Source organism: Camelina sativa, chromosome 3 (assembly GCF_030686135.1).
Source record: "Camelina sativa cultivar CO46 ecotype springtype chromosome 3, ASM3068613v1".
Lineage (NCBI taxonomy): Eukaryota > Viridiplantae > Streptophyta > Magnoliopsida > Brassicales > Brassicaceae > Camelina > Camelina sativa.
The window spans coordinates 28,970,378-28,995,156 of NC_141882.1; the positions used below are offsets into that span (position 1 = coordinate 28,970,378).

At 35.1% G+C, this 24,779-nt stretch overlaps 5 protein-coding genes and 1 non-coding gene across 7 annotated transcripts; 2 read left to right on the forward strand and 4 right to left on the reverse strand.

Annotated features, from left to right (window-relative positions):
* The first annotated feature begins 1,138 nt into the window (after nt 1-1,138).
* LOC104778136 (uncharacterized) lies at nt 1,139-3,415 on the forward strand. The gene is made up of 9 exons (XM_010502507.2): nt 1,139-1,400; nt 1,561-1,637; nt 1,725-1,953; nt 2,056-2,210; nt 2,302-2,347; nt 2,437-2,528; nt 2,626-2,722; nt 2,832-2,888; nt 2,984-3,415. Exons 1-9 carry the CDS (start codon nt 1,263-1,265, stop codon nt 3,050-3,052), a joined length of 960 nt encoding a protein of 319 aa, XP_010500809.1. The 5' UTR covers nt 1,139-1,262; the 3' UTR covers nt 3,053-3,415.
* Nucleotides 3,416-7,015: 3,600 nt separating this feature from the next.
* LOC104778137 (tRNase Z TRZ3, mitochondrial) lies at nt 7,016-10,688 on the reverse strand. The gene is made up of 10 exons (XM_010502508.3): nt 10,278-10,688; nt 10,107-10,196; nt 9,978-10,022; nt 9,839-9,893; nt 9,706-9,749; nt 8,998-9,623; nt 8,757-8,904; nt 8,621-8,671; nt 7,559-8,530; nt 7,016-7,485 (listed from the first exon to the last, which is right to left on the reverse strand). The coding sequence occupies exons 1-10, from the start codon at nt 10,596-10,598 to the stop codon at nt 7,165-7,167; spliced, it is 2,673 nt and encodes an 890-aa protein (XP_010500810.1). The 5' UTR covers nt 10,599-10,688; the 3' UTR covers nt 7,016-7,164.
* Nucleotides 10,689-10,725: 37 nt separating this feature from the next.
* Nucleotides 10,726-10,799, forward strand: TRNAN-GUU (transfer RNA asparagine (anticodon GUU)). Its single transcript has one exon. It is a non-coding gene; the product is annotated as a tRNA-Asn (tRNA).
* An 81-nt stretch (nt 10,800-10,880) lies between these two features.
* LOC104778138 (aquaporin TIP2-1-like) lies at nt 10,881-12,757 on the reverse strand. Its single transcript, XM_010502509.3, has 3 exons — nt 12,498-12,757; nt 11,800-12,050; nt 10,881-11,400 (listed from the first exon to the last, which is right to left on the reverse strand). Exons 1-3 carry the CDS (start codon nt 12,622-12,624, stop codon nt 11,008-11,010), a joined length of 771 nt encoding a protein of 256 aa, XP_010500811.1. The 5' UTR covers nt 12,625-12,757; the 3' UTR covers nt 10,881-11,007.
* Nucleotides 12,758-14,373: 1,616 nt separating this feature from the next.
* LOC147947822 (uncharacterized) lies at nt 14,374-21,006 on the reverse strand. Of its 2 annotated transcripts, XM_087507003.1 has the most exons (11): nt 20,589-20,850; nt 20,231-20,290; nt 16,978-17,476; nt 16,686-16,889; nt 16,527-16,616; nt 16,337-16,444; nt 16,005-16,256; nt 15,886-15,924; nt 15,498-15,797; nt 14,883-15,401; nt 14,374-14,805 (listed from the first exon to the last, which is right to left on the reverse strand). In XM_087507003.1, exons 3-11 carry the CDS (start codon nt 17,464-17,466, stop codon nt 14,530-14,532), a joined length of 2,277 nt encoding a protein of 758 aa, XP_087363129.1. In that variant the 5' UTR covers nt 17,467-17,476; nt 20,231-20,290; nt 20,589-20,850; the 3' UTR covers nt 14,374-14,529. The 2 variants fall into 2 exon arrangements, with proteins under 2 accessions (XP_087363129.1, XP_087363130.1); XM_087507004.1 differs by lacking the exon at nt 20,231-20,290 and having other exon boundaries at nt 20,589-21,006.
* LOC147947823 (uncharacterized) lies at nt 17,639-20,290 on the reverse strand. The gene is made up of 2 exons (XM_087507466.1): nt 19,942-20,290; nt 17,639-19,844 (listed from the first exon to the last, which is right to left on the reverse strand). Exons 1-2 carry the CDS (start codon nt 19,971-19,973, stop codon nt 17,639-17,641), a joined length of 2,238 nt encoding a protein of 745 aa, XP_087363592.1. The 5' UTR covers nt 19,974-20,290.
* Nucleotides 21,007-24,779: the final 3,773 nt, after the last annotated feature.

Genomic DNA, 24,779 nt, shown 5'->3' on the forward strand with positions numbered 1-24,779 from the left:
GCATTAAGAGAGCAACTCGAGAACAAAGACCAAAGATTCATCGAGCAACGTCGTTACTGTGGTCAAAATGTGACGGTGTTGTTGTTGCCTCGCTCGCCGTTTGTAGTCAATGGTCTTAAAGTTCGTCGACTTGATGATTAGTTTGATGCTTAATTGGTGTTTAGAGGTTAAGACTAGCTGAGATTAAACATCAAATGTTATTCTGGTCAAAATAACATCTGTTAATTGTACGTAGTATACAATTTTGGATAATGTTGTGTGGTCATATAGTTTTATAATAAGTATTTCTTTATAAAACAGTGGCATGTTTGCATATATGCCCCTACATGAATCTTTCTCTCTACCCGTTATAATTATTATTTTATAAGTAATTCTATTGCAGTACTTGTCCAAATTATATCATCAACCTGTTATATTTTATTTAAACTACAAAAAAAAAAAAAAAAAAAAAAAAAAAAAAAAATCGATGTTTTGACTTGAAGTTGTTTTGTAGTGTTTTCCACGTTCCAAATAAGCATCTGATTTAAGTGGTAAACTGCACCACGAAATCAACGAACTACACATACAAACAAACATACATAAAAAATTAAAAAATATTAAAATTAAGAGAAAAGTCACAACGACCAACAAAAAATTACATTAAAAAAATGGTATTGGTGATCAAAACTCAACGACAAAAAGGAGAGAGAGAGAGAGAGAGTGGGTTAGTTGAATGGCCATTTTGTTCGCATGTCTTGCTCTCCAGTCTCCTCTCCCTCTTCTCCACCTTCTTTTTATGCTCTCCTGTTTTTCCGATGACTCAAACAATAATAAACTACCTTTTATTTATTCCAATTCTAAACAATACAAAAAGGTTCACCTACATATTAAATTATTAATATACAAAAAATAATTAATTTATGATTTAAAATATATATATATATTACAAACATGTAATAACAAAATTATTAATACAGAATGAGTATAGTTTATGATAATCTTGTATGAAATTGCATGAAAATAAAACTGAGTAATTTAATTAGTTGGAGATATTAGTGGAATTGATCTACCGGCAGTTAAGTCTTTAATTAATTTGGTTTATCCAAAAAAAAGAAAAACACCAAAATTATAATTAGTGCAAAAAGACAAGTGTCAAAATATTAAAGAGATTCATATAACTTATAGAATTAGAAACCCTCAAACAGAATTGTGAAGCTTCCAAAAATATATATATACAAAAAAAAAAAAAATCTCATTCTTCTCGGAGATTAATTAAGCTTTCAATGGAAGAATCTCAGGGCATCAATGGCGTCGATGATTCGTATCGTCATCTCCCAGTTCTCTACTTAACCTTTCTATCGATCTGGTCTCTCTCTGCTTGTTCTTGGACGGTTAACACTTTTAAAAATCGACACGTTCAGGTCAATTCTAATCTCTTAATTTTGTATAAAGCTTCGATTTTTTTCACTCTTGGGTTTTGATTTATTGTTGTAACCATGAATTCAGATGATTCTGTTTTTGATTTTTGTTCTCTTATAAACACAATTTGATTTTTGATTATGTGTTTTTGTTTTAGAGCAGACGAATAGTTTACAATGGACTCTTGCTTCAGTTCCATTAATCAAAGCCTTACAGCTCACTCTGTCTTTCCTCTTTTGGTAAGTCCTCTTTCTGAATTTTATTATTATTGCTGTTAATGTTCCTTTGGCAAAAATTGATGAATCCTGTGTTTTGGTGTGATGTAGGCATTCATGTTTTCACCATCACATTTGCTCTCTTTGGATGTCTTTTGGTGTGTATGTGACTGGTGTTCTGTTTCAGACAGCTTCATTTGTGTCTTTTTTACTCATCTCTCATGGTTATTGCATCACTTGTGAACGGCTCTCGTTGACTGAACGTAGAACCACAGCTTCTCTTGGTTGTGTTTTTTACTTGACTCTTGTCGGATACAGAGCTTCTGTTCCTTATTTTGCGGTGAGTGATTTTTACATTCTTATCTACTCATTTGAAGCTACTGTTTTTACTTACTTACCAGATGATGATGATGAACCAATCTTTTTTTTTTACTTTCTCCAGGTGCTTCTGATACTTAACTACATTATCTCATTCTATGTTATATTCCACCACATATCGCAAAACTTATCGGTGTTACGAGAACAGCTGAGTTTCATTGAGGATGAGAATGTTCAAGCTATGCATGATGCTGTGTATGCTAAATATATTATGTTCAAGTACGTTTTGCCATTAACCCTCAGTTTTGTGGTAGATGAAAGTACATAGCTGGCTAAGAGTTTTATATCTTTCTTTTGTTTTTGGTTTCAGAAAATTCCAAGGAGCTATGCAGATTGTAGCCATGCCAGAAACTGTGGTATGAGCATATCTTTCTTTTATATTCACATCATGTTGGGTTTGCTGCTTCGTTGTTTATACTCACACACTCACCTTGACGTTTGGCAGATCTATATGAACATGGATAACTCCTCGCAGAACTATTGGCTCCGGTTGCTAATTCGAGAATGGGCTCAGTTCTGCATTTTTCTCTATATTGGGTAAGTTATGATCCCACTATTCAACTTCTCAAGTTCATTTTTTTATGCTCTCACTTTGGTCAAGAACTAATGAAGTTCCAAACTATACATTTGGTAGTTGGACTTTTAGGTCACAGGACATGGCACCTCGCTTCTCAGTAATGCCTACACTAAAACCCAAAGAGAATACAATGATTCCTCCTATTTATAGCATGGTAAGTAACACAATGTAAACTCGCTTTTGCCTTATCTTGATTTGCTAATATGTTTTAGTTGCAGTAATGTTCTACTTATGCTAATAATCTATATAACTACAAATTTCAGGAAATGGACGCAAAATCTTTCAAAGAATTCAGAAGTCAGGAATGGAACATCGGAGTGGTAAGTCATTTCGTTTTATGCTCTCTTGTTCCATTGGGATGATCAAGCGAGAGTTATATATGTAACTCGTTCTGTGATTGAATCTCTGTTTGCAGCCAATGCCATATTCAAACTACGAAAAGCAAAAAGATTCAGTTCTAGTGATAATTCAGCATCCTCGATAGCATTATGAGGAAAGCAAAAGATACAATGTTTCCTCTCTTCATCTTCCTAAAAAGAGTGAAGGATAACGAAAAATGACTAGAAGTTTCTCTCTGATGATTAAGACAAGATGCTTCCTCAGCAACTACCTTTCTCTCTGTCCTTTTACAGTTGTTAGTTTTGTTTCTCTCTTTTGGGTTTGGGGGGTTTCTTAACTTATAGAGAAATAAAAGTCGATTTTATTGTATAGATGCAAAAGTTAGTTCTCCTATAATATGCTTCAAATGAAAATGTAAACACAAATGTTTCATCTTTTTCTTCAGAAAATTAATCAAATGAAACACTTAGAGAGAGCGAGTAGGAACTCGACGTCTCTAGTCTCTACATTTGTCCGAATCCTTTTAAGAAAAAAAATATATCTCTTCTCCACACTCTACAAATCCATGCCTAAAACAATAATGCATATTGGATTGGATAAAGAATAATGGCATAATTTTGGTGACTAGCTAAAAGTCTTTCAATCACTTTCCGTGTGCTCCTTAACGGGATGCGTAACTCAGTGTTTTAGGCTTCTGGCTAATAAAATTGCACCATGTCATACTATATTTAAATAGCTTACTTTATAATTTTTTCATAGTTGCACCACATGTGGTAATTTCATGTAATTGTAAAATCTAAATTCTAATTTTAAACCATAACGGAATATAACATCGTTTAATTATAAAATATAAATTTTACTCTTCATTTATATACCAACCTCACATATAATTTCGTTTCATTATAAAATCAAAACTCTAATACTCTTTTATAAATCTAAATCGACATATACCTCATCTAATTGTAAAATCTAAACCATAATCTTCTTTTATAAATCTAAACCATAATCTTCTTTTATAAATCTAAACCGATATATAACCTTTTTTAATTGTAAAAACATAAACCTTAAATCCTTTATTAACTTAAACTGACATATAACATCATTTAATTATAAAATGTAAACCTTATGTTGTTATTTATAAACTTAAACTGGTACATATTAAACTTTAACATTTTTCTATTGATAAATATTAAAATTTTATTTTATTCATTTTTATTAGATGACAGATTCTGACTGGCGAAAATAAGAGAGTGTTGAAAAAAGCCTTACCTTCAGAGATAAAACCCAAAAAAAAAACCATTCTCACTACATTACATACGCTTAGCCAATTTTACGTGGTTATTCCATGAAAAGGTTTGTCATAGATTTATAAGTGATTAATTTATCGCTAGGTAGCCACGAAATAACCACTTCTTCATTTTATTTTATTTTGTTGCTAATTTGTGTCAATAAAGTGGGAGCAATACTTGGGTTCACACCTTTTCATTCACCCCCTTCTAAAATAAGGAAATAAAATATGTATACATTATTATAAAATTAAAAACTTAAACCGTTCTTTTATAAACCCAAACCGATATATAATTTCATTCTAATTATAAAATTTAAATCCTAACTATCTTATTTATAAAGCCAAACCGACATATAATTTCATTCTAATTGTAAAATCTAAATCATAACTATCTCATTTGTAAACCCAAACCGACATATGATTTCATTCTAATTGTAAAATCTAAACTCTAACCATCTCATTTATAAACTCAAACCGGCATATAATTTCGTTCTAATTTTAAAATTTAAACCCTAACCATCTCATTTGTAAACCCAAACCGACATATAATTTCGTTCTAATTGTAAAATCTAAACCATAACCACCTCATTTGTAAACCCAAACCGACATATAATTTTGTTCTAATTGTAAAATTTAAACCCTAACTACCTCATTTGTAAACTCAAATCGACATATAGTTTCGTTTTAATTGTAAAATCAAAATCCTAATTCTCATTTATAAACCCAAACCGATATATAACCTCGTTTAATTGTAAAATCTAAACCAAACCAATATTTAATTTTCCTTAAATAAATGTATACAGGATTTGTTTCCTTAATTTGTTTTCCTTTTTAATTTAATTTTGAATTATTTTTTAAATGAAATATTAGATGGAACATTATGATTGGTTGAGAGGGAAGGGGGTAAATACAAAGGTTCACCCCTAGGAGTGAACCTAAGTATTTGTGATAAAGTGGCTATCGGATCTTATTTAACTAGACATATATTTGTTTCATAAAGATATTGGTATTTTTTTCTTTGACTAAAAAAAAAAGATATTGGTTTTTCTTACACAGAGAGTATCGTGTGCATCAATATTCAACATTATAATGTACTTACATGAATTTTAATCATTTTAAATATGCATTCATCTTTTTCTTTTAGGAATTTTAAATTGTTAGATCGAAAGAATAAAAGAAATTAAATTTAAATTTTAAGACACATAATTTTAGATTTGGATAAGAAAGGGTGTTATGTTATAAATAACATGGCTAGTATAAATAAGTGATTTTTGCGACTCTCCAATCTATTCGGGTTAAAAAGAAACCATAAATATATATATATATATATATATATATATATATATATATATAATGAGTTTCGTCAGATAGTAACTAAGTCAGTCGCCGTCGTACCGGTACCTATACTGCTGTTGTTGGCGAAGTTTGTCGACACACCTACTACGCCAATAATTCATTGATGTTAATGTTTAAGTCATTTGTATAACCAACACAATATACTGATTTCAGTTAGTTATTGCCAAATTTCCTGATTATTATTTATTAAATAAAAAGTATTAATCAAAGAAAATCTTGAAATCATAATGAGACATATAAAATTTATATCCATCAACATAATATATACAACATCAAATACTTTATGATATATGTTACTACATAATATCAAAAGTCAAATATATCTATGTGAGGTATAAATTCTGCCTTCATTAGTTATAAATACATAATCTATTAACTAAATTTTTTTATTTTTGTTATAATATTTCAATGAATTCAAAATATTCATATTAACTTAACACATGTCAAAATCTTAGATTGATAATTTGGCACATGTCATAATCATGTTAATGACTAACTTTCAAAATCCAACTTTATATAATAAGATGTTTGAGTTTTTTTGGTACAATTCTAGTTTCATTGTCTCATCAACTTTATATTTCCATTTTCCATTGTTGTGGTATTTTTGTATTAAAATGCTTGTAAATTACAACTAAAAGCAATATAAGCTGGTTAGGCATTTAAAATAAAAACAAATGATTAGGCATTTTAATTTTATGAAAAAAAACAAAAGACTTTCAAAAATCAATACATCAATTTGTTTCCATTTGAAAAAAAAAGTAAGTTATTGCAATGGAATTATGGAACTACATTAAACTTGTCTCAACTCTTAGTATTTTATCAGAATTTTGTGTTTGATGCAGAGGGATTGCAATAATTTTTATGGTTTTTGGACATAATAATCACATATAAAGGATGGAGTGCAACACTTTAATTTTTTTTAATAAACTTATCATTATACAACCATTAGTTAAATATTTCAGCAATCAAATCTAAAAGTGTTATTTAAATAACATTAAATATGAACATTATGATACTAGTTTTAATATTGTGGAAAAAGTAATAGGAAATATCAAGAGATTTTCAAACCTACCAAAGCATATGGAAATGCAATTTTCATCACTATCTATTCATTCAAAGAATTCTAAAAGAGGTTCACAATTAATTCAAGATTATGGGAGCATAGTCCCATGACATAGATTTGGATTAATTAGGCTAAAAACATAAATATAAAACAAACTAATTTTCTTGAAAATAAAAGCTTAGTGATGAGACGAAATCTTACTATATGATTGTATGCTCAAAACTCCACATATACGATATATCCATACAATTAGAGCTTAGTGATCCACTTAAATAAATGACATGCCAAAGCTTCATTCATTTTTTGTTCCTATTCCAAGTGAGTTCAATTTGTTGTATAATAGCTGAAATTACATCAACTAGATGTCTACACTAACAAAAAAACTTGTTAACCGTATGAAATCATCGTAACAACTACTTGATTTTAATCATTAGTCCAATGTAACACAATTCAAAACAGCAATGTCCTAAATTAAGACTCTTACTCCTATAAAACTAGAAACAGAGAACAAACGAGCAAGAAACAACCTATTGCATTCTTTGATGGGTCATCACAAAGCTTTTTCCTTTAAGTCATCCATAGCGACATCATCTTCATCTTCAGCCATCTCATCTCTGAAGAGAGTTTTGAAATACGGTAAAACCTTAGGAAGCACTTGCAAATCCGCCATGTTTATACTCATCAGATCAAAGGCAATGCAGGTACTATGCATATGCGACTCATCAATCACTGGAATCTTTGGATATCTCTGGCTAAAATGCGTTAGCACAATCCGGTACACACCCGCTGAAGATCCCATATCGATGGCTTCTTTAGTGGTGCTGTGATTCTTCGCCAAAGCTTCTTCTATCAATGCATCTTCAAACGTCGCCTGTCAAAAAAACAATCAGTTTCTAAATGTCGAAGTCTCACTCATAGAATGAGTTACAAAAAAATATAGTTACCTCATGTATAAGAACAGTTGCATCTCGTGATGCTTCAACGATCTCGGGACAAGGTCTAGTGTCGCCTGAATAAACCATTTTCCATCCAGGGATTTGTACTCCAATGCTGTTTACTCTTTCAGCTGCTTTTATAACGACACCAAAGGCTTGAGGACAATGTACAACAGGAAAACTAATCAAATCCTCCAAACCGGTTTCCCTAAGAACCTTCTTCAGATTCTTTAAACAAAGCAAAACCGAAGAATCATCTGTCGGGATATCAGATCTTTTGAAGACACTCTGAATGGGACTTCCTTCACTAAACAAAGAACCCTTTGCATCACCTTCACTTTCCAAAGAAGCCCAAGAAGTTGCTGTTGTGCTTCTACAATCAAGAAACTCCATATCTAAATCCTCAAGTCTTTGATATGCATCGAGAAAGCGTTTAAGCGGCCTCGGTCCAACTACAATCACTGGCTCATGAGTCACTCCTTTCAAAAGCTTGCTTCTAAGAGCTAGTATTCTCGCAAGACCCGCATGGTGATCAGCGTGGATATGAGAGATCCATATACATCTCATCTTTTTAACCGCTTCATCTGCACCGTCTAAACCATATCTTCTTTTAAGCTGCCCCAAGGTTCCTTCGCCACAATCTAGGAGAAGACTACCTCTAGAGAATAAATCAATATAAATTGCACTGACGTTTCGGTATTTTGAAGGCTGAGATGAACCAGTGCCTAAAAGAACAAACTCCATGTCATCTCGTCTAATGTCTTCAAGACAGCTAGGAAGAACAGTGTTGCTCTCAGTCAGCCATAGCTTTTCGATGATCGTCTTGTTGTGCTGTTTATTCCAGAACAGCTTGATTTCTTCACTTTTATCTTTAATCTCAGGAATTTCAGAAAGCAGCTCATCCACTACTTCTGAGGATGTCAACTGAGCAGGGATAAAAGATCTGTCCATCCCACGGATAGCAAGGGGACGCAGATTGAACTGCTCACAATATACAGAGAAAGTTAACAGATGAGGAGATTTAAGAGCTAATGATAGATTCAGTTTGGAAGTGTTGGAGAGTGTCAATACCTTGAGGAGATTTTCAGCAGTAATGCTTTCAGCAAGATTTGAACTTGAGCACTGTAAGAATATGCAACTTTACTTGATCAAATTTGACGAATCAAAGTTATATAACAACTTAACATGAGAAAAGCAATTAGCAAACCTCGTTCGAAAGAGTGGGATCAATGATCGAGTTATCAGCAAGTTGAGAAGGCCAAAATCCAGGAGCAGGAAAGAACTGCGGGCATAGATAGTTAAGTCTCGCTGCAATTCTTGAACTTGCTTTCAGAATTGGGAAAGCCATATTCTTCCTGGATAATATACACCAAACGAAACATTAGCACCAAGCAAATTACATAATTTTGACTAGAAAGTAGAAACAACTATAAAAAGAGGGAGCAAACCTTTGATGTCCAGCAAGAATGTGTTGAGTCGAATGAAACTTCTTCATCCAGCTTTGGTAAGTAGGACTACTTGTCACATAAGATGGGCTTAAATGTATAATACAATTTACAAACTTTGTTCCATTGGTTTGATCATCAGGACATGAATAATAACTCTCCAAAGAGTTCACTGAGAACAGTGCTGCAGCGTGCGACTCTGTTGGACAGTCCACAAGGAAAACAATGGGACCAGGAAGTGAAGGTCCCATAACATCACTTGGATAAACCGTAATATCTCTTTCATCTGACTTCACTGATTGTCCAGACTGAAGCTTGCTATATTTTGGACCAGGCCTAACACCAAACACCTTCTTGGCCTTCTCTAAGTCAAATTTTCCCAATATTTCAGGTAATTCACATACATATACAACTGAGAGCTCGTCAGATTTGTTGCCAGAGTCTTCCTCAGAGTGACATGGTTTTAAGACAATGGCGGATATTTTCACAACTTCGTCATTGACAAGAACAATAGGATCAGGTGTACTAGAAGGACCAAAACTCCGTGTGTGAACCATAGCCGCCCGTGGAATAAACGACTTCATTGCATCAACTAAATAATTAAGATCAGAAGGACCCCATACATTCACCTTTGTAACAAACAAAAAACAATACTTTCAGCAATTTCAAACACAACAAGAAACACAAAAACAATATGTCAAGAACACTCACCGAAAGACCTTCTTCCCCAATACCAGCAAGAGTTAGTAGAAGACCTATCACATCAAAACAAGAATGACTTAAGCATCACCATAAACCTAAAAGCTCAAGCAACAAAAGACAGAACTCGAAGGCTGGAACAAACCTGGAAGTCCTCCTGCTGTCTCTGAGCAGACACGTGACAAAAATACATGATCAATCTGTAAAACATTCAGCAAATCATCAAATTTCAAACTCACCTCATCATACACATACAGAAACAGAGGAGATTCAATGATACTAACCTTTGATAGTTTAATCTTATGTTCTGTACAGAAACGTTGCAAGCCCTAAAAATTACATTCAATTATACAAGTAAGTGATCACGAAACATACAATTTGAAATTTCTGAATCAGTAACAGGTTTTATATACCTCTCCAGCATTAAAGATGAATCTTTGCTTGTCAAAGAAGAGTAACACAGAAGATGATGTATCCTGAGTATCCATTCCCGTTCCAAGTATCTAAATTGATCAAATTTCAATCAGGATTAAAAATCCAAAATTGGAAAAACGAAGAAGTCTATGATTCATATATAAACAAACCTGTGCGTAAGCAATGGTGTTTGAGGGATTAAGCCTTTGACTTTTGCGTTCAAGATTCCTTTTATTCTTATCGGTTTTGTCAATTCCTTCAGCTCTTCGTTTATTGAACACGAAGGAATTAGAAGACTTGGAACCATTATCAATAGCTTCGTGCTTCTCCATTGAAGACGACGAAGTAGAAGAGAAGAGGGTGGAGAGAGAGAAGGATCGTGGAGAAAAGGGTCTGAGAGAAAGAGGAAAAGGACAAGACTTTATAGAAGACGAAGAGAGGAGAAGAAGAAGGCGTAGGTTTTTGGGTATATAGGGCATTGAGTTTATCATCTCTCGAGAGAGAGAGAGATAAAGAAAAAATTCGAAGTTTTCCTCTTTCGCCCAGAAAGGGTTTTAGCAGAGTCAAAAGAAGACGACTTTAGTATATTAATTTGTTGTTTGGTAAAATATATAACAAGCTGGAGTAGCTCAGTTGGTTAGAGCGTGTGGCTGTTAACCACAAGGTCAGAGGTTCGACCCCTCTCTCTAGCGATGTTTAATTTTATTTTTTTCATTAATTTTATTGAAATTAGTGAATGTTTTTTTGATAATATGGTGGAAGAACCGGAAAAAAAAAAAAAAAAAACATGCAATCACATTTGTAAACCAAACTCAAACAAGCAAAAGATTGAAAAACAAGAATACCAAACTAAAAAAACACACACACACATCATTCATCTCATTTATAAGCAAAGATTACTTAAGCAGAGGAAATAAGAGGAACACGTTCGGACTCGGTTGGCTCAGGCTTGGTCTCAGTGATAAAAGCGGTGGAGTAGATAACTCCAGCAAGTCCACCACCAACAAGTGGACCGACCCAATAAACCCAATGTCCTGAGAAATCTCCAGCTGCGAGAGCTGGTCCAAAGGAACGAGCAGGGTTCATGGAACCACCAGAGAATGGACCGGCTGCAAGAATGTTAGCACCAACGATGAGTCCGATGGCTAGTGGAGCGATGGTTCCGAGAGTGCCATTGTTGGAGTCAACGGCTGTGGCGTAAACGGTGTAGACCAATGCGAATGTAATAATGATCTCCATCACTACTCCTTGTGTTGATCCTACTCCAGCCGCAACGCTGTGGATTGGAATCGCCTGCGTTTTAAAGTTTTGTTGCGTTTTGTTAATAAAAAAAAACATTTTCTTTTTGAAACAACTCAGTTCATAGCTTTTTTATTATGGCATTATGAACGGAAAAGAAAAAAATACGACACTTTAAATAATAATATAATATGAAGTTATTGTATGTTAATAATAATTAGAAAAAAAAAACTAATATAAGAAGAAGTTGTTGAGTGTGGAAAATATGAATCATGCACTTTGTAACTAATTATTTTCACAAATTAAAAGTTTGTAACCTTATCAAATAAACTGAGGTTATTCTATTGAGAAAACATATCATTTTCCGTAATGAATGCTCTATATTAATTAGAATTAAAACTGAAAACATATAGATATTATTAATCTAGTTATAGTGAGTATATTAGACCATACCAAACCACCGGTGACAAATTTGAGAAGGAAGCAAGCAATGGTGGAGCCGAGAAGCTGAGCAATCCAGTAGAAAACTCCGGTGATGATTGTGACTTTTCCACCGACGACAAGTCCAAAAGTCACGGCTGGGTTAACATGGCCACCAGAATGGTTAGCTGCGATCGAAACCGCCACAAAGAGAGCAAAACCATGGCAAATCGCAATCGCCACTAGTCCGGATGCATCAAGAGCAGCGTTCTCTGTTAGCTTTCCTGTATTTTACAAACAATAATGACATTCGGTAAGTAATAATCCAATTTTATCAAATTAGGAGACTAAATCAAAATTTCTACGGATATAAATGGTAATAGTTTGATAGAATCGGTGTAACAGTTGAAAACAATGTTACCAATATAACTAGATAAAAGTAAGTTTCGATTCTATTTGGTTGGTCAACGTTAGCTTCCCTACTAGCCCTCTATGTTATAGCTGGTTAAGTAGTGGCCCATGATTAAATATATCTGATTATAACCATCGTCTATAATTACAAAAAAAAAAAAAAAAAAAAAAAAAAACTACCATATAGTTAGTTATCAATAAATAAGATTCGATCCTCTTTGGTTAGTAATTAACAATCGATCTTATATGATCGAGCGAAATGAGCGAATTTGAAATGTATTAGGTTGCATATGGTGCAAACTGAGAGATAGAGAACGAACCAAAGGCAATGGCGGAACCAACGCCAGCAAAAACAAAGAGCAAAGTAGAGATGAACTCGGCTAGGTAAGCTTTTAAAGTGTTCAATTTAAAGGAGTCTTCAAAGGAACCAAAGTCAAGACCGGCCATTGTTGAATGCGAGAAGAACGTATAGAAGAAAGAAGCAGAATATTTTTTTTGTAAATTATAAAAACTAGTTTCCTCTTACTGAAGAATAAGATTAGTTGCCGATGCGAAACACACAAGGACCCTTTCCATGTCCGACTCTATATATAAGAGCATATTCTTAATATATAATCCACAAATAATTAACTACCCCACTTTTAACAATATAAGTTTTGTAGTGGGCTGGACATGAGTTCTAATGATTGGTTTTTTCCCCTATCATATAATGTTTTACGTCATGGCCGGTTAACGAAATGTTGATGATAACGACATGAGTAATTGTTAAAAATAATATAAATCCATGATTAAAGTTTAGCTAGCCATTTATCAATTCACATAAATACGTGATGGTTATTTAATTCAGTAGCTTGAATCAAGAATTCATTTTTTCGATTAGGTGACCGCAATTAACATGATTGATCAATGATCATATTGTTTTGGGAACACTAACTAATAGTATTTTGGTTTGGTGGACCTAAAATATTAACGGAGAGGATAAGATATAAAGAGACGAAAAGAACGTAAATACGGGGACAAAAATGAGAGGGATATTCAAACCGGAAGTAGAAGCTGAGGTCAAAAAAGCCTGGAATCTTACTAATACTCGTGTGGGATCCTCATCCTCAGACAGACTCCGAGGTTGCAGAAAGGCGCTTAGCTCCTGGAAGAAGAAAAATAACACAAATGCAAAGGACAAGATTCATCAAGTCGAAGTAGCTCTCGAAAATGACCAATCAGCAAGATTTCCGAACCTAGATCATGTCCAGTTCCTAAAAAGAGAGCTAGCTAGAGCCTACAGAGATGAGGAAATTTATTGGCACCAAAGAAGTAGAGATAAATGGATGAGATGTGGGGACAGGAATACAAAATTTTTCCATTCCTCTGTTAAAGGCAATAGGTCCAAGAAAAGGATCGAAGTTCATAAAGACATCAATAGAAACGAGCAACAATCTGAGGCAGCTAAAGGAGAAGTAGCTTGTGCTTATTTTCAGAACCTCTTCACCTCATCCAATCCTTCTAGCTTTGCACATTGGTTTGAAGACTTTCCATCAAAAGTAACAGAAGATATGAACAAGTCTCTACTAGAACCGGTTACAGATGAGGAAATTAAAAGAGCTATGTTTGCAATCAAACCTTCTAGTGCTCCAGGGGCAGATGGAATGTCGGGATTATTCTTCCAACACTTCTTGTCAACGGTTGGCCCCCAAGTTACCTTTGAAGTAAAAAAGTTTTTTGAAACTGGCCATTTCCCCACCACTACAACAAATATGCACATTGTTAACCAGAGAAAAACGCTATCATAGGTCTTTGATAGCGTTTTCATGAGCGCTGTTTTAGGGCACTGTTATTATATGTACCCCATATACAATAGCACTTATTACGTATGCTATGTTATAAAAATATAACATAGCTTTAAGAAATTGCTATATTATCAAGATCATAATTTTGAAAAAATTTATACAACATTTGTTTTTTCGTGCTATGTTATAGTTTTATAGCATAGCTCTAATAAACTGCTGTATTATCAAGATTATAATTTTGCAAAAATTTATACAATATTTAATTTTTCGTGCTATGTTATACATATCTAATATAGCTGTTGCGAAATGCTGTTTTATCTTGTTTACTGTGCTATGGTATATTCTTTTATCATAACGTTTACCTGTACTTTTATAGCATTTTCTGATATGTGATTATAGCACACATAACCTGTTTTATAAAATCTCATAAAATCTGATTAATAAACGTCTCAGATCCAAAATACATAACAAAAGTCTCAAGAACATCAGTTTACCATCAAAGTCTCAAGAACATCCAAAATAAACAAGCAATCTCAAGTACTTAACATTACACAATAAAACCATCAGTTTAAGACATAATGACCTTGTTCTCTGGCCAAGCAATGCAGGAGCTAAGTGCATCTTCAATAATCTCTATTTCATCGGATGGCCTCCAAACTTTTACATTTTTCACCTTCACAACATCTATCCACACTTTAACTGCATTAGAACCCAAGCGAGTAAAGTGAACCTTATGTTCTGGATCATTTGTTCCCCATCGTCCTTCAGCCACAACCCTATTCTTTTCAGTTAAATCCATCAACTTGCACTTCTTATTCTCCTTGGAAATAACTTTATTAATGCGCTGCCATGTTTACAATATAAACCATCAGTCATCATATAATTAACAAAAACAACTTCATAACATATGAAAACACTTACTGGAGACTTCCTGAGAGGAGACTGTGATGGTAAAGTATTCTTTATTGGTGATATTGGACCCGTTGCATCATCAACAGGAGACTCAGAACCAGATGCAGACTTAGAAGACATAGATGCAGATTTGGCCTGCGATGCAGCCTTTGAAGCTGTTGCTGAAGTTTTGGACTCTGTAGCAGACTTAGAAGCTGTGGCTGCAGACTTGGCCTTTGATGCAGACAAAGAAGCATGTGATGTAGCATTCTGACCAGTTGGAGTTGAGGGATTTTCAAAATCAACCTTACTCAGGGGCCAAGATACGTAAGCCATCAAACAGTCCTCAAGAAATGACATTTCAGCTGTAGGTCTCCATAGTGATGTATCAGGCTGCTTTACTGAATCCACAAATACTTTAACTGCTTTTGGTCCAAGAGGAATTCCGTTAACCAACGCACTTGGTTCTTGTGTCTCCCAACGCCCCTCAGCAACAATGACGTCACCCTTAGACAAATCCAATAGTTTACATTTGTTTCCTTGTATACCCTGTTAAACACAATCAGTAAACAAATCCAATATAATTAATTAGCATTATAGACAGGGGTAATACATTGCTAACACATTGCTAGAAATTATAAATACCATAGGGGCAATGTCTTCCATTTGGATGTTGTTGTCTACCAGTCTACACTTATCAGTTGGCCATGCGATTATATGTCCAACAGCTTCTTTCATATGAAAGATCTTTTGTGCAGGTCTCCATAGAAATGCATCTGGTTTATATGCAGCTTCAACTAACACTTTGAGATCATAAGGGCCAAGACGACAGTCATTCACTATGTCATCCGGATCAGAAGAAAGAATCCGACCCTCACCAACATTTTCATCAATGTCAGACCAATCAACAAACACACACTTAGGATGTGCTCTTTTGTTTACACTCTGCAACAATTTCATGAGCAACTAAGAATCATAAACGACACTAAGAAGAATCACTTAGCTGATATGAAAAGAAGTAAGAATATGTTACTCTTGCAGCTGAGTTTTCATCCATTTCAGCTTCTGGTCTCTGTAACATAAACAAAAATAACATCAATTTATATTACTCTAACTGGCTGATGAATAGTAGAGAACTCTTAAGTATCTAACCTGATTCTTGATTCTGCCAAGTTCACTTTCCAAGGCATTGACCTGTTTTACTAATTTTACTTGCCGCTCTTCCATTTCAGCCATACACTTGCTCTGCATTTGTAAACAAGCTAATTTGGTCTTACTCATGCCTCTACCCATTGCCCTCAGCCTACCAGAATTGTCAGGTCCTAAAAGCTTGGCGAGGTGATCTTCATCTGGATTTGTTAAAAATGCTGGAGCATCACTTCCACCAATTTCAGCTGCTTTTTGCTGAAAAACATAAAGACAGTTTCAGGTTTTACTAGTCGATAACACACTATTTACTGGTGTACAACTCTATTCAGACTTACAATCAAATCAGCTGCATTCGTATCTACTGGTGTACCATCCTTTTTGGTGCGAGACTTGATCCAAACATCTAGTCTTGTCACGCTGGAAGGATCTTCACTTTCAGCTTTCTGTTCCAGAAAACAAAATTTCAGTAACAGTACAAGCACTATGTATAATAATAAACAACATAGTTGTAGTATATATGCTTGCCATTTCTTCTGTTAGTCTGCTGATCCCTTTACGACTAGTGGTGTGAGGTATCTGATTCTTTCTTTTTGCTTTATATTTCTCACTCACGGCCTAATAATGAAACATGTTAATTACTAATCACCAATCAACTACTAAACAATTATAATCACAAGTAATTACCTTAAATGCAGCACTAGTTTTGAGTTTGACAAATTTTTGCCAATCAACAGGACCAATATTTGGTGGTCTCAAATTCATCCTCTCTTGGTTATTTGCAGCCAAATTTATAGCCTTCACCGTGACAGACTTGTGTGATCGCCACAAATGTCCCATCTGGTGAATCACAGATATCCTTTGCCAATCTTCATCAAGCTCAAACCTTGCCTGCATTCACTTACACTCACACCATAACTATAAAAGTAAACATGTTCAATTGAGAGACTTTTTAAAAACAAAAAAAAATTCTTGTTACCTGAACAGATCTCCAGAGAAGTGTTTTAAGATCTGGACTCACTTTCTTCCAGTTAGGTATGTTGATAGGGATGTGTTCTCGCATCAATGTCCCTACATATGATGCCAACTTGACTGACCCTGGACCAACCGCTACTCCAAGTACATTGTAATCAACTTTCACTCTAACAGATGGATCCTTGGCTAGGTTTTTCATCTTTGTTGGTCCTCGTTTTCTTTTACGCGTAGCAGGCTGCTCATGTTCTTCAGACAACACAAACTCTCCTACTGGTTCTTCTGGTTGCTGTTGAGTTTGTGGTTCTTCGGAATGATGCTCCTCTTCCTCCACATGCTGTTCTGTTGCTACAGGTTGGGCCTCCACATGCTGTTCTGTTGCTACAGGTTGGGCCTCCACAGTACAAATAAACTCAGGTTCGTCATCATCCTTAGACTTTCTCTTTCTTTTTCCTCCACCCTTCTTCCCTCCAACCTTCTTTTTAGTTCCACCCATTTTAATTCACCTGCGTAAACAGAAAATTAATCACTTAGAACAGAAACTTAATCACGTAGAACTTATATAATAGAATACATCATAAAATCTACAACATTCAACAAACATCAACCATAAACAAAAACATATATATATATATATATATATATATATATATAAATGAATCAAGAATCTACTCTTGCACATATATGCCTTCACAATCAGATCTAGCATATTCAGCTTCCAATACTGTAATAACCTCAATATCAATAACTCTCTGACACAAATGATTGAAGAATGCGCATAGCCGTAGTATTGCTGTTCTAGGACCTTTTGGTAACAATCCTCTAAGTGCAACCGGGAGAAGCTGTTGCATCAAGACATGATAATCATGTGATTTCAGACCTCCTACCTTACACTCTTCTACTGAAACTCCTCTTGAAATATTAGAACAGTATCCATCTGGACCTTTAAAATGAAATAGTCGTTTGCAAAAAATCTTCTTCTCATTCTTGGACAAAGACCAAGGTGCTGCTGGAAGATATGTTCTCTTTCCTTTTGTGGTAGGATGCAACTCTTTTCTTAGACCAAGATGTTGAAGATCCTTACGAGCATTAAGACCATCCTTAGATTTTCCACAATGCAACAATGTGGATACAATGCTGTGAGTCACATTCTTTTCTATGTGCATTACATCCAAATTATGCCGTACTGGTAGATCCTCCCAATAAGGCAGAGTAAATAAAATGGATCTTTTCTTCCACCTTGATAACTCATCTTCATCTACTTCTACTTCCTCATCTTCATCGGATTCACTTTCATCATCATCACTGTCAAACACTGGTTCTTTATAGACAGTTCTCTTTCTCTTCATCCCAGCCTTTTTCACATTTCCGAAATCATTTTGGAAGTTTTTCAGATTCTGATGAACTTCATGACCAGTTAAAATTCTTGACTTTCTCCTATGCTCAACTTTTCCATCAAACCAAGTCTTCTTTTCCCTATATCTGTGTGTTGGAGCCAAACCTTTTCTATGACACATGTAGACATGTTTCCTGCTAAACTTCAACCACATACTATCAGTATTTTTCCCACACATAGGACATCCCATTTTACCTTTTACTTTACAACCAGCAAGATTTCCATACGCAGGAAAATCACTAATGGTCCAGAGAAGCATTGCCTTTAGAGTAAATGTACTTTTACTAAAAGCATCATACGTTAGCTCTCCATTCTTCCACAGATGATTCAAATCCTCAATAAGAGGTTCTAGGTAGACATCAATATTATTACCTGGTTGTTGTGGACCAGGAATCAATAATGTCAACATTATATTCTCCTTCTTCATACAAAGGTGAGGAGGCAAATTGTAGTTTACCAATAGCACAGGCCAGCTACTATAATTACTATTCTTCATGTTGAATGGATTAAATCCATCTGTGGACAGCCCAAGCCGTATGTTCCTTTCTTCAGCTGCAAATGAAGGATACTTCTCATTCATCTGAGCCCATGTAACAGAATCTACTGGATGTCGAAGTTTTCCATCAGTGCTCTTGTTAGTGTAATGCCACCGTAAGTCCTTAGCCATGTCCTCTGATCTGAACATTCTCTTCAGCCTTGGTATAATTGGAAAATATCTTAATACTTTCTGTGGGACACCTTTCTTTACCTCATTAGTCCGCTTATTAGTCTTCCACCGTGAAGCATTACATTTGGGACATTTATCAAGCTTCTTTAACTTCTTTCTGAAGAGGCAGCAATCATTAACACATGCGTCGATCTTTTCATATCCCATATGAAAGCTCTTTAAAAATTTCTTGACATCATACAATGATGTGTGAAAGACATTACCATCTGGCAACATGCTTGGCAATGTCTGAAGCAGTTCATTGAAGCTCTTATCCGACCAGCCATTATGTGTCTTAATCCTAAACAAAGTCACAATAGCCGATAACTTGCTGTGGTTTGAACAGCTAGGGTATAGTGGGGTTTCAGCATCCCGGATCTTTGCAAGGAACTCATCCTCTTGTTGGTCCTCACCCTCTGCAATCTCACTTAAGTCGCCCACAGGTTGGTCAGCTAAGTCACCTCTAAAAGCCAACTCTTGATCAAAAAATTCAGCAGCTTTATATAACTCAAAAACTTCCTCATTCCACTGAGTTGGTTTACTTTGAAATTCATCTACTGACTTCACATCTCCATGATGATACCAATCACTATGCACCTTGTATGCCTCATCCATCCCTCTTATTACAAGATGCTCAACCACAACACTGTTTAACTGTCGTACTACATTACGACAGTCTTTACAAGGACATATTATCATTTCTATGTCACCTAAAGCCGCAGACACATCCCTTACAAATTTCCAAGCTCCACTTTTATAACCAGGATCAGCTCTTCAATGGATAATTAAAGAAAAAAATCATAACTAAAAGAACATCTTAAAGTATCCAAACCCAAAATAAAACCTAATTATGAAATATAATTCCTTACCTGCATAGATGCACCCATGCCTTGTCCAACATTATATGTTATAATATAAATTTTAACCTTTATAGATAAAATAGAGATACATATTATACAAAGCTCACATTAAGCAACAATTCAGACAATACTGCACTACTTCAGACACATACAGATGCTCTTAAACCAATATCTAACTGTGTAAAATCTCACTAATCTAATCACTATTTATACGAATCAGACTCAAAGGACAAAACATAGCAATCACCAATATTCGTGTGTAATAATAATGTTTAACTATTGGTTGAGTGATACTAACCTGTTGTGTGAGTACAGAGAAATGAGAAGCTTCAGTTCCCCAACATTTCAATCACCAACACTTGGGAAAAAAAAAAAATCGTTCAGTTTATGAAGGCGCAAATACTCAAATCCAAAAGCTATTTTTGAGTCAAATCTGTAAATAATCGAACCCTAACAAAACAGATGGATTCGAAACTCCACATTCTCAAAATCTGTAAATAATCGAACCCTAAAAAACAGATAACGAAATAAATCTAGATAAATCGAACCCTAACAAAACAGATAACTAAATCTGACCCTTATCGAAATCAAAAGCTGTTTGAAATCACAAATAATCGAAACAAATAACGAAATTAGGAGGAAGAAGAAAGACATGCCTCAAAAATGGATTCGAGCTATCAATTGCGATGGATATGGAGATTTAGGGCGAAATTGGGGCTTTTCACAAACGGCGAAATTGGGGCTTTTCACAAACGGCGATAAAACTGAAGAATTGATAAGAAATTTAGAAGAATTTGAGCACACACAGAGAATTTAGAAGAAGAAATCTTCTTAGGTTGAGCTTAGGTTGTAACGAGAGAGAGAGAGAGAGTGTGTCGAGTTTTTGGGTTTTTTTTTTATTTGGCGATTAAGTGAATAATTTCACTAAGTATTGGCGGACAAAAGTCACTTTTGTTTCCCGCTACATAATTTTCCTATCATAGCGTTAATAAGATGCTATTAAAAAGTAAGCGAAAAAAAATCTCATCTTTCATAGCAGTGACGGAAAATGAGCTATATCCGTCTGCTATCAATGTACATATTTGTTGTAGTGCACAGAATGGAATTACACTCATCTTTGTTTAATTCCCAAGATTCCTCATCCTTCTGAAATGGCTAATCTGAGGCCAATTAGTCTTTTCTCAGTACTATACAAGGTTATTTCAAAGATCATTGTACAAAGATTACAACCATTGCTCCCCTTAATTGTCTCGGAAGCTCAATCAGCATTCGTTTATGAAAGACTCATCTCCGACAACATTATGGTGGCTCATGAAATGGTCCATAGTCTTAATGCTCATTCGATCATCTCCTCAGAATACATGGTGGTAAAATCTGATATGTCAAAAGCTTTCGATTGGGTTGAATGGAGTTACTTGCGATCCATTCTTGGAGCCTTAGGTTTTCACGAAAACTGGATCAATCTGGTCATGTTCTGTGTATCCTCTGTCACTTACTCGGTCTTAATAAATGATCAACCCTTTGGTATGATCATTCCCCAGAGAGGTCTCAGACAAGGAGATCCCTTATCTCCCTTCCTCTTTGTCCTCTGCACAGAAGGATTATCACATATACTAAACTCTGCTCAATCATCTGGTCCCATCAATGGTATCCAATTTGACTCCAAAGGTTCTACAATCAACCACCTTTTATTCGCAGATGATAGTCTTTTCGTGTGTAAGGCCAACAAAGAGCAAAACATGGTGCTACAGTTGATCCTTAAAGTCTATGGCAAGGCTACGGGGCAATCAGTAAACCTCAACAAGTCATCAATCACCTTTGGGAAAAAAGTACCATAGTTTCACAAACAAGAAATCAAGAACACTCTTCAAATTCAAAATGAAGGAGGTGCAGGTACGTATCTCGGTTTACCTGAGTGTTCTAGTGGTTCCAAGGTTCAGATGTTGGACTACATCAAGGACAGGTTAAAATCCAAAACCACAGGCTGGTACGCTAGACCCTTATCACAGGGAGGTAAGGAGATCCTATTGAAATCATTTGCCTTAGCTATGCCGGTCTTCGCGATGTCGTGCTTCAAATTGCCTAAGACTACCTGCTCCAACCTCTCTAGTGCAATGGCTCAGTTCTGGTGGAGTTCCTTTGAGCATAACCGTAAGATTCATTGGCAAAGCTGGGAAAAAATGTGTCTCCCAAAAACTCATGGAGGTTTAGGTTTCCGTGACATTGAACTCTTCAACCAAGCTCTTTTGGCAAAGCAGGCCTGGAAAATCATTCAATTTCCTGATTGCTTTTTCTCTAGAGTCATGAAAAGCAGATACTTCCCAGATTGTAACTTTCTTGAAGCTTATCTTGGCCAGAGACCCTCCTTCGGTTGGAGAAGCATTCTGCATGGACGTAACCTGCTTACTAAAGGTCTGGTTAAAAAAGTTGGTAATGGTTCTTCTCTCAGAGTTTGGGTAGACAAATGGCTGGAGGACGAGGTTGAAGGCATAAGAGCTCCTTGGATAAAAAATGACTTCATCAACCCAGATCTCAGGGTTCAGGAACTGATCAATGTTGAAACAAGAGACTGGGATTTGGAAAAACTGGAGGAACATTTCTTTCCCGGAGATATAGAGTTGATTAAAGCTTTTAAGCGAGTGGTTTCTATGGAGGATTTTTGGATTTGGAAGCATAATAAAAGTGGGGATTTCTCAGTTAAATTAGCCTATTGGTTGGCGAACAACACTCTTGATAACACTTTACTGCATGAAGCCTCCATTCAACCTTCTATCAATCCACTTAAGGAACAGGTTTGGAAAGTTTCTACTGATCCCAAAATTAAAGTCTTTCTTTGGAAACTCCTTAGTGGAGCAATACCGGTGGCAGAATTACTCTCTCATAGAGGATTGAAGGTGGACAGCAGATGTCAAATCTGTGGACTTGAAGGAGAATCAATTGAACATGCGATTTTCAACTGCACCTTGTCTAGACAGATTTGGGCACTTTCAGACTATCCAATGCGAGAAGGAGAATTGGCTACCGGTTCAGTGTTCTCCTTCATTCATCACTTTCTCATAAACAAGGATAACTTAAATTGGCCTAGAGATTTGAGGAAAAGTTTTCCGTGGATCATTTGGCGAATCTGGAAAAACCGCAATCTCTTTTTCTTTGAAGGTGAAACTTTCTCACCCTTAGAGTCCATCCAAAAGATAAAGCTAGACGTTGAAGAATGGTTCTTAGCTCAGATTGTTCAAACCGAGGTTGAGATGGTCCCAAATCCTCAAGCAGTGGTGGTTCCTACCCATTTGGTTTCATGGGAGGCACCTGTCAACGGATGGGTCAAATGTAACATTGGAGTCTCATGGTTAAAGAGAAACAGTTTGACAGGCGGTTCATGGGTTCTAAGAGACAGCACAGGGGATGTGTTGATGCACAGTAGAAGAGCCTTTAGTAACTTAAAATCTAAAGATGCGGCTACTTTGTGTGTTGTGTTATGGGCGATAGAAAGTATGGTCAGTCATCACTATAATCAGGTCATCTTCGCTTTTGAAGATGTACAGCTAGTTGCGGTTATCAGACCAAATGCATGGCCTTCCTTCCGATATCAAGCTTCAGAGTTATGGAGGGTACTAGGTAGAATAATTTTTTGGAGATTAATAGTAGAAGATCCTGCTGCGAATAGAGGAGCTGCTCTCATTGCAAAAAGCGTTACATCAGATTGCATACTACAATCTTATGTTGCGATCAGTCACCCCTTTTGGCTAAATTCGGTGTTTGAGAATGAGAGAGTTTAGTCCTCTATGGGCTCAGATAAGGTGAACGGTTAGGTATTCCTTCGTTTTTTGGTATAGACCCATCCTTTGGGGATTTAAGCTTATGTTCTTCTTGACAAGCCTTTTCACAAGGCTCTTAGTGTAAACGTTTGTAAAGTCTCGGACTTAATATCCTAATATAATCAACTCCAGATGTTTAAAAAAAAGTGTGAGCTGTGATCAAAGAGCTGTGATCCATGTGATATATGGTGAGATTTTGAAGACACTTTGACTAATTTTAAAGAGCTCTTTTCCCTTTTTATGCAGATTTTTTTTTTGGCGGATCATTTTAGTTCAAGATTTAACAAAATATGATGGTAATTTGGTTGACCAAACCATGTAATATTGTAAACTTTTTGTATTAATGCGATGTTGTTGTATGTATTAATGCGACGTATTTAAACTCGGCTGATTGAACAACGACAATAACATGGAGTAAATTATTATGTTAAATATCATTATTGCAAAATATTTTTCTGTATATAAACAAAACAATATCTAAACATACATATGTATATATTTATGAAATGGACAGTGTATGGCTAGAATAGTAATTAATGTGTATATTATACTTTCTTCTAATTATTAAAACTAAATGGAAATGTGAATTTAGTGTTACGATCTAACTTATTTGATTAGTTAATGCAGCAGAAGTGTAGAACTTAATTAAACTTAAAAGTCAAACCTAAACTTAGTTTACGCTTTACATAATGGGTTGAGATTAGGTGGCCGCTAAGTTGGAGGCTGAGTTAAACAAATCTTTAAAATTTTATAATAAGTTTGATTTCGTTGTCTTGCCTCCATCCATGAACAAGAATATTTACCAATTAAGAGTTGTTGACTTTATATATTGTTTTCCTAGTTTTTACTCCAACTTTTACTCATCTTTGATTTAGTGTTTGCCCTCAATGTAACAAGTTTTACATATTAAAATATTTCCTGAATAATTTACTTTTTTCAGTAAGCATGTATAATCTTTTTTTTTTCCAAAAATAGGTAGACGCAAAAGATACAAAAATATTCTTAAAACTCACGAGAAAGGCTATTATGAAT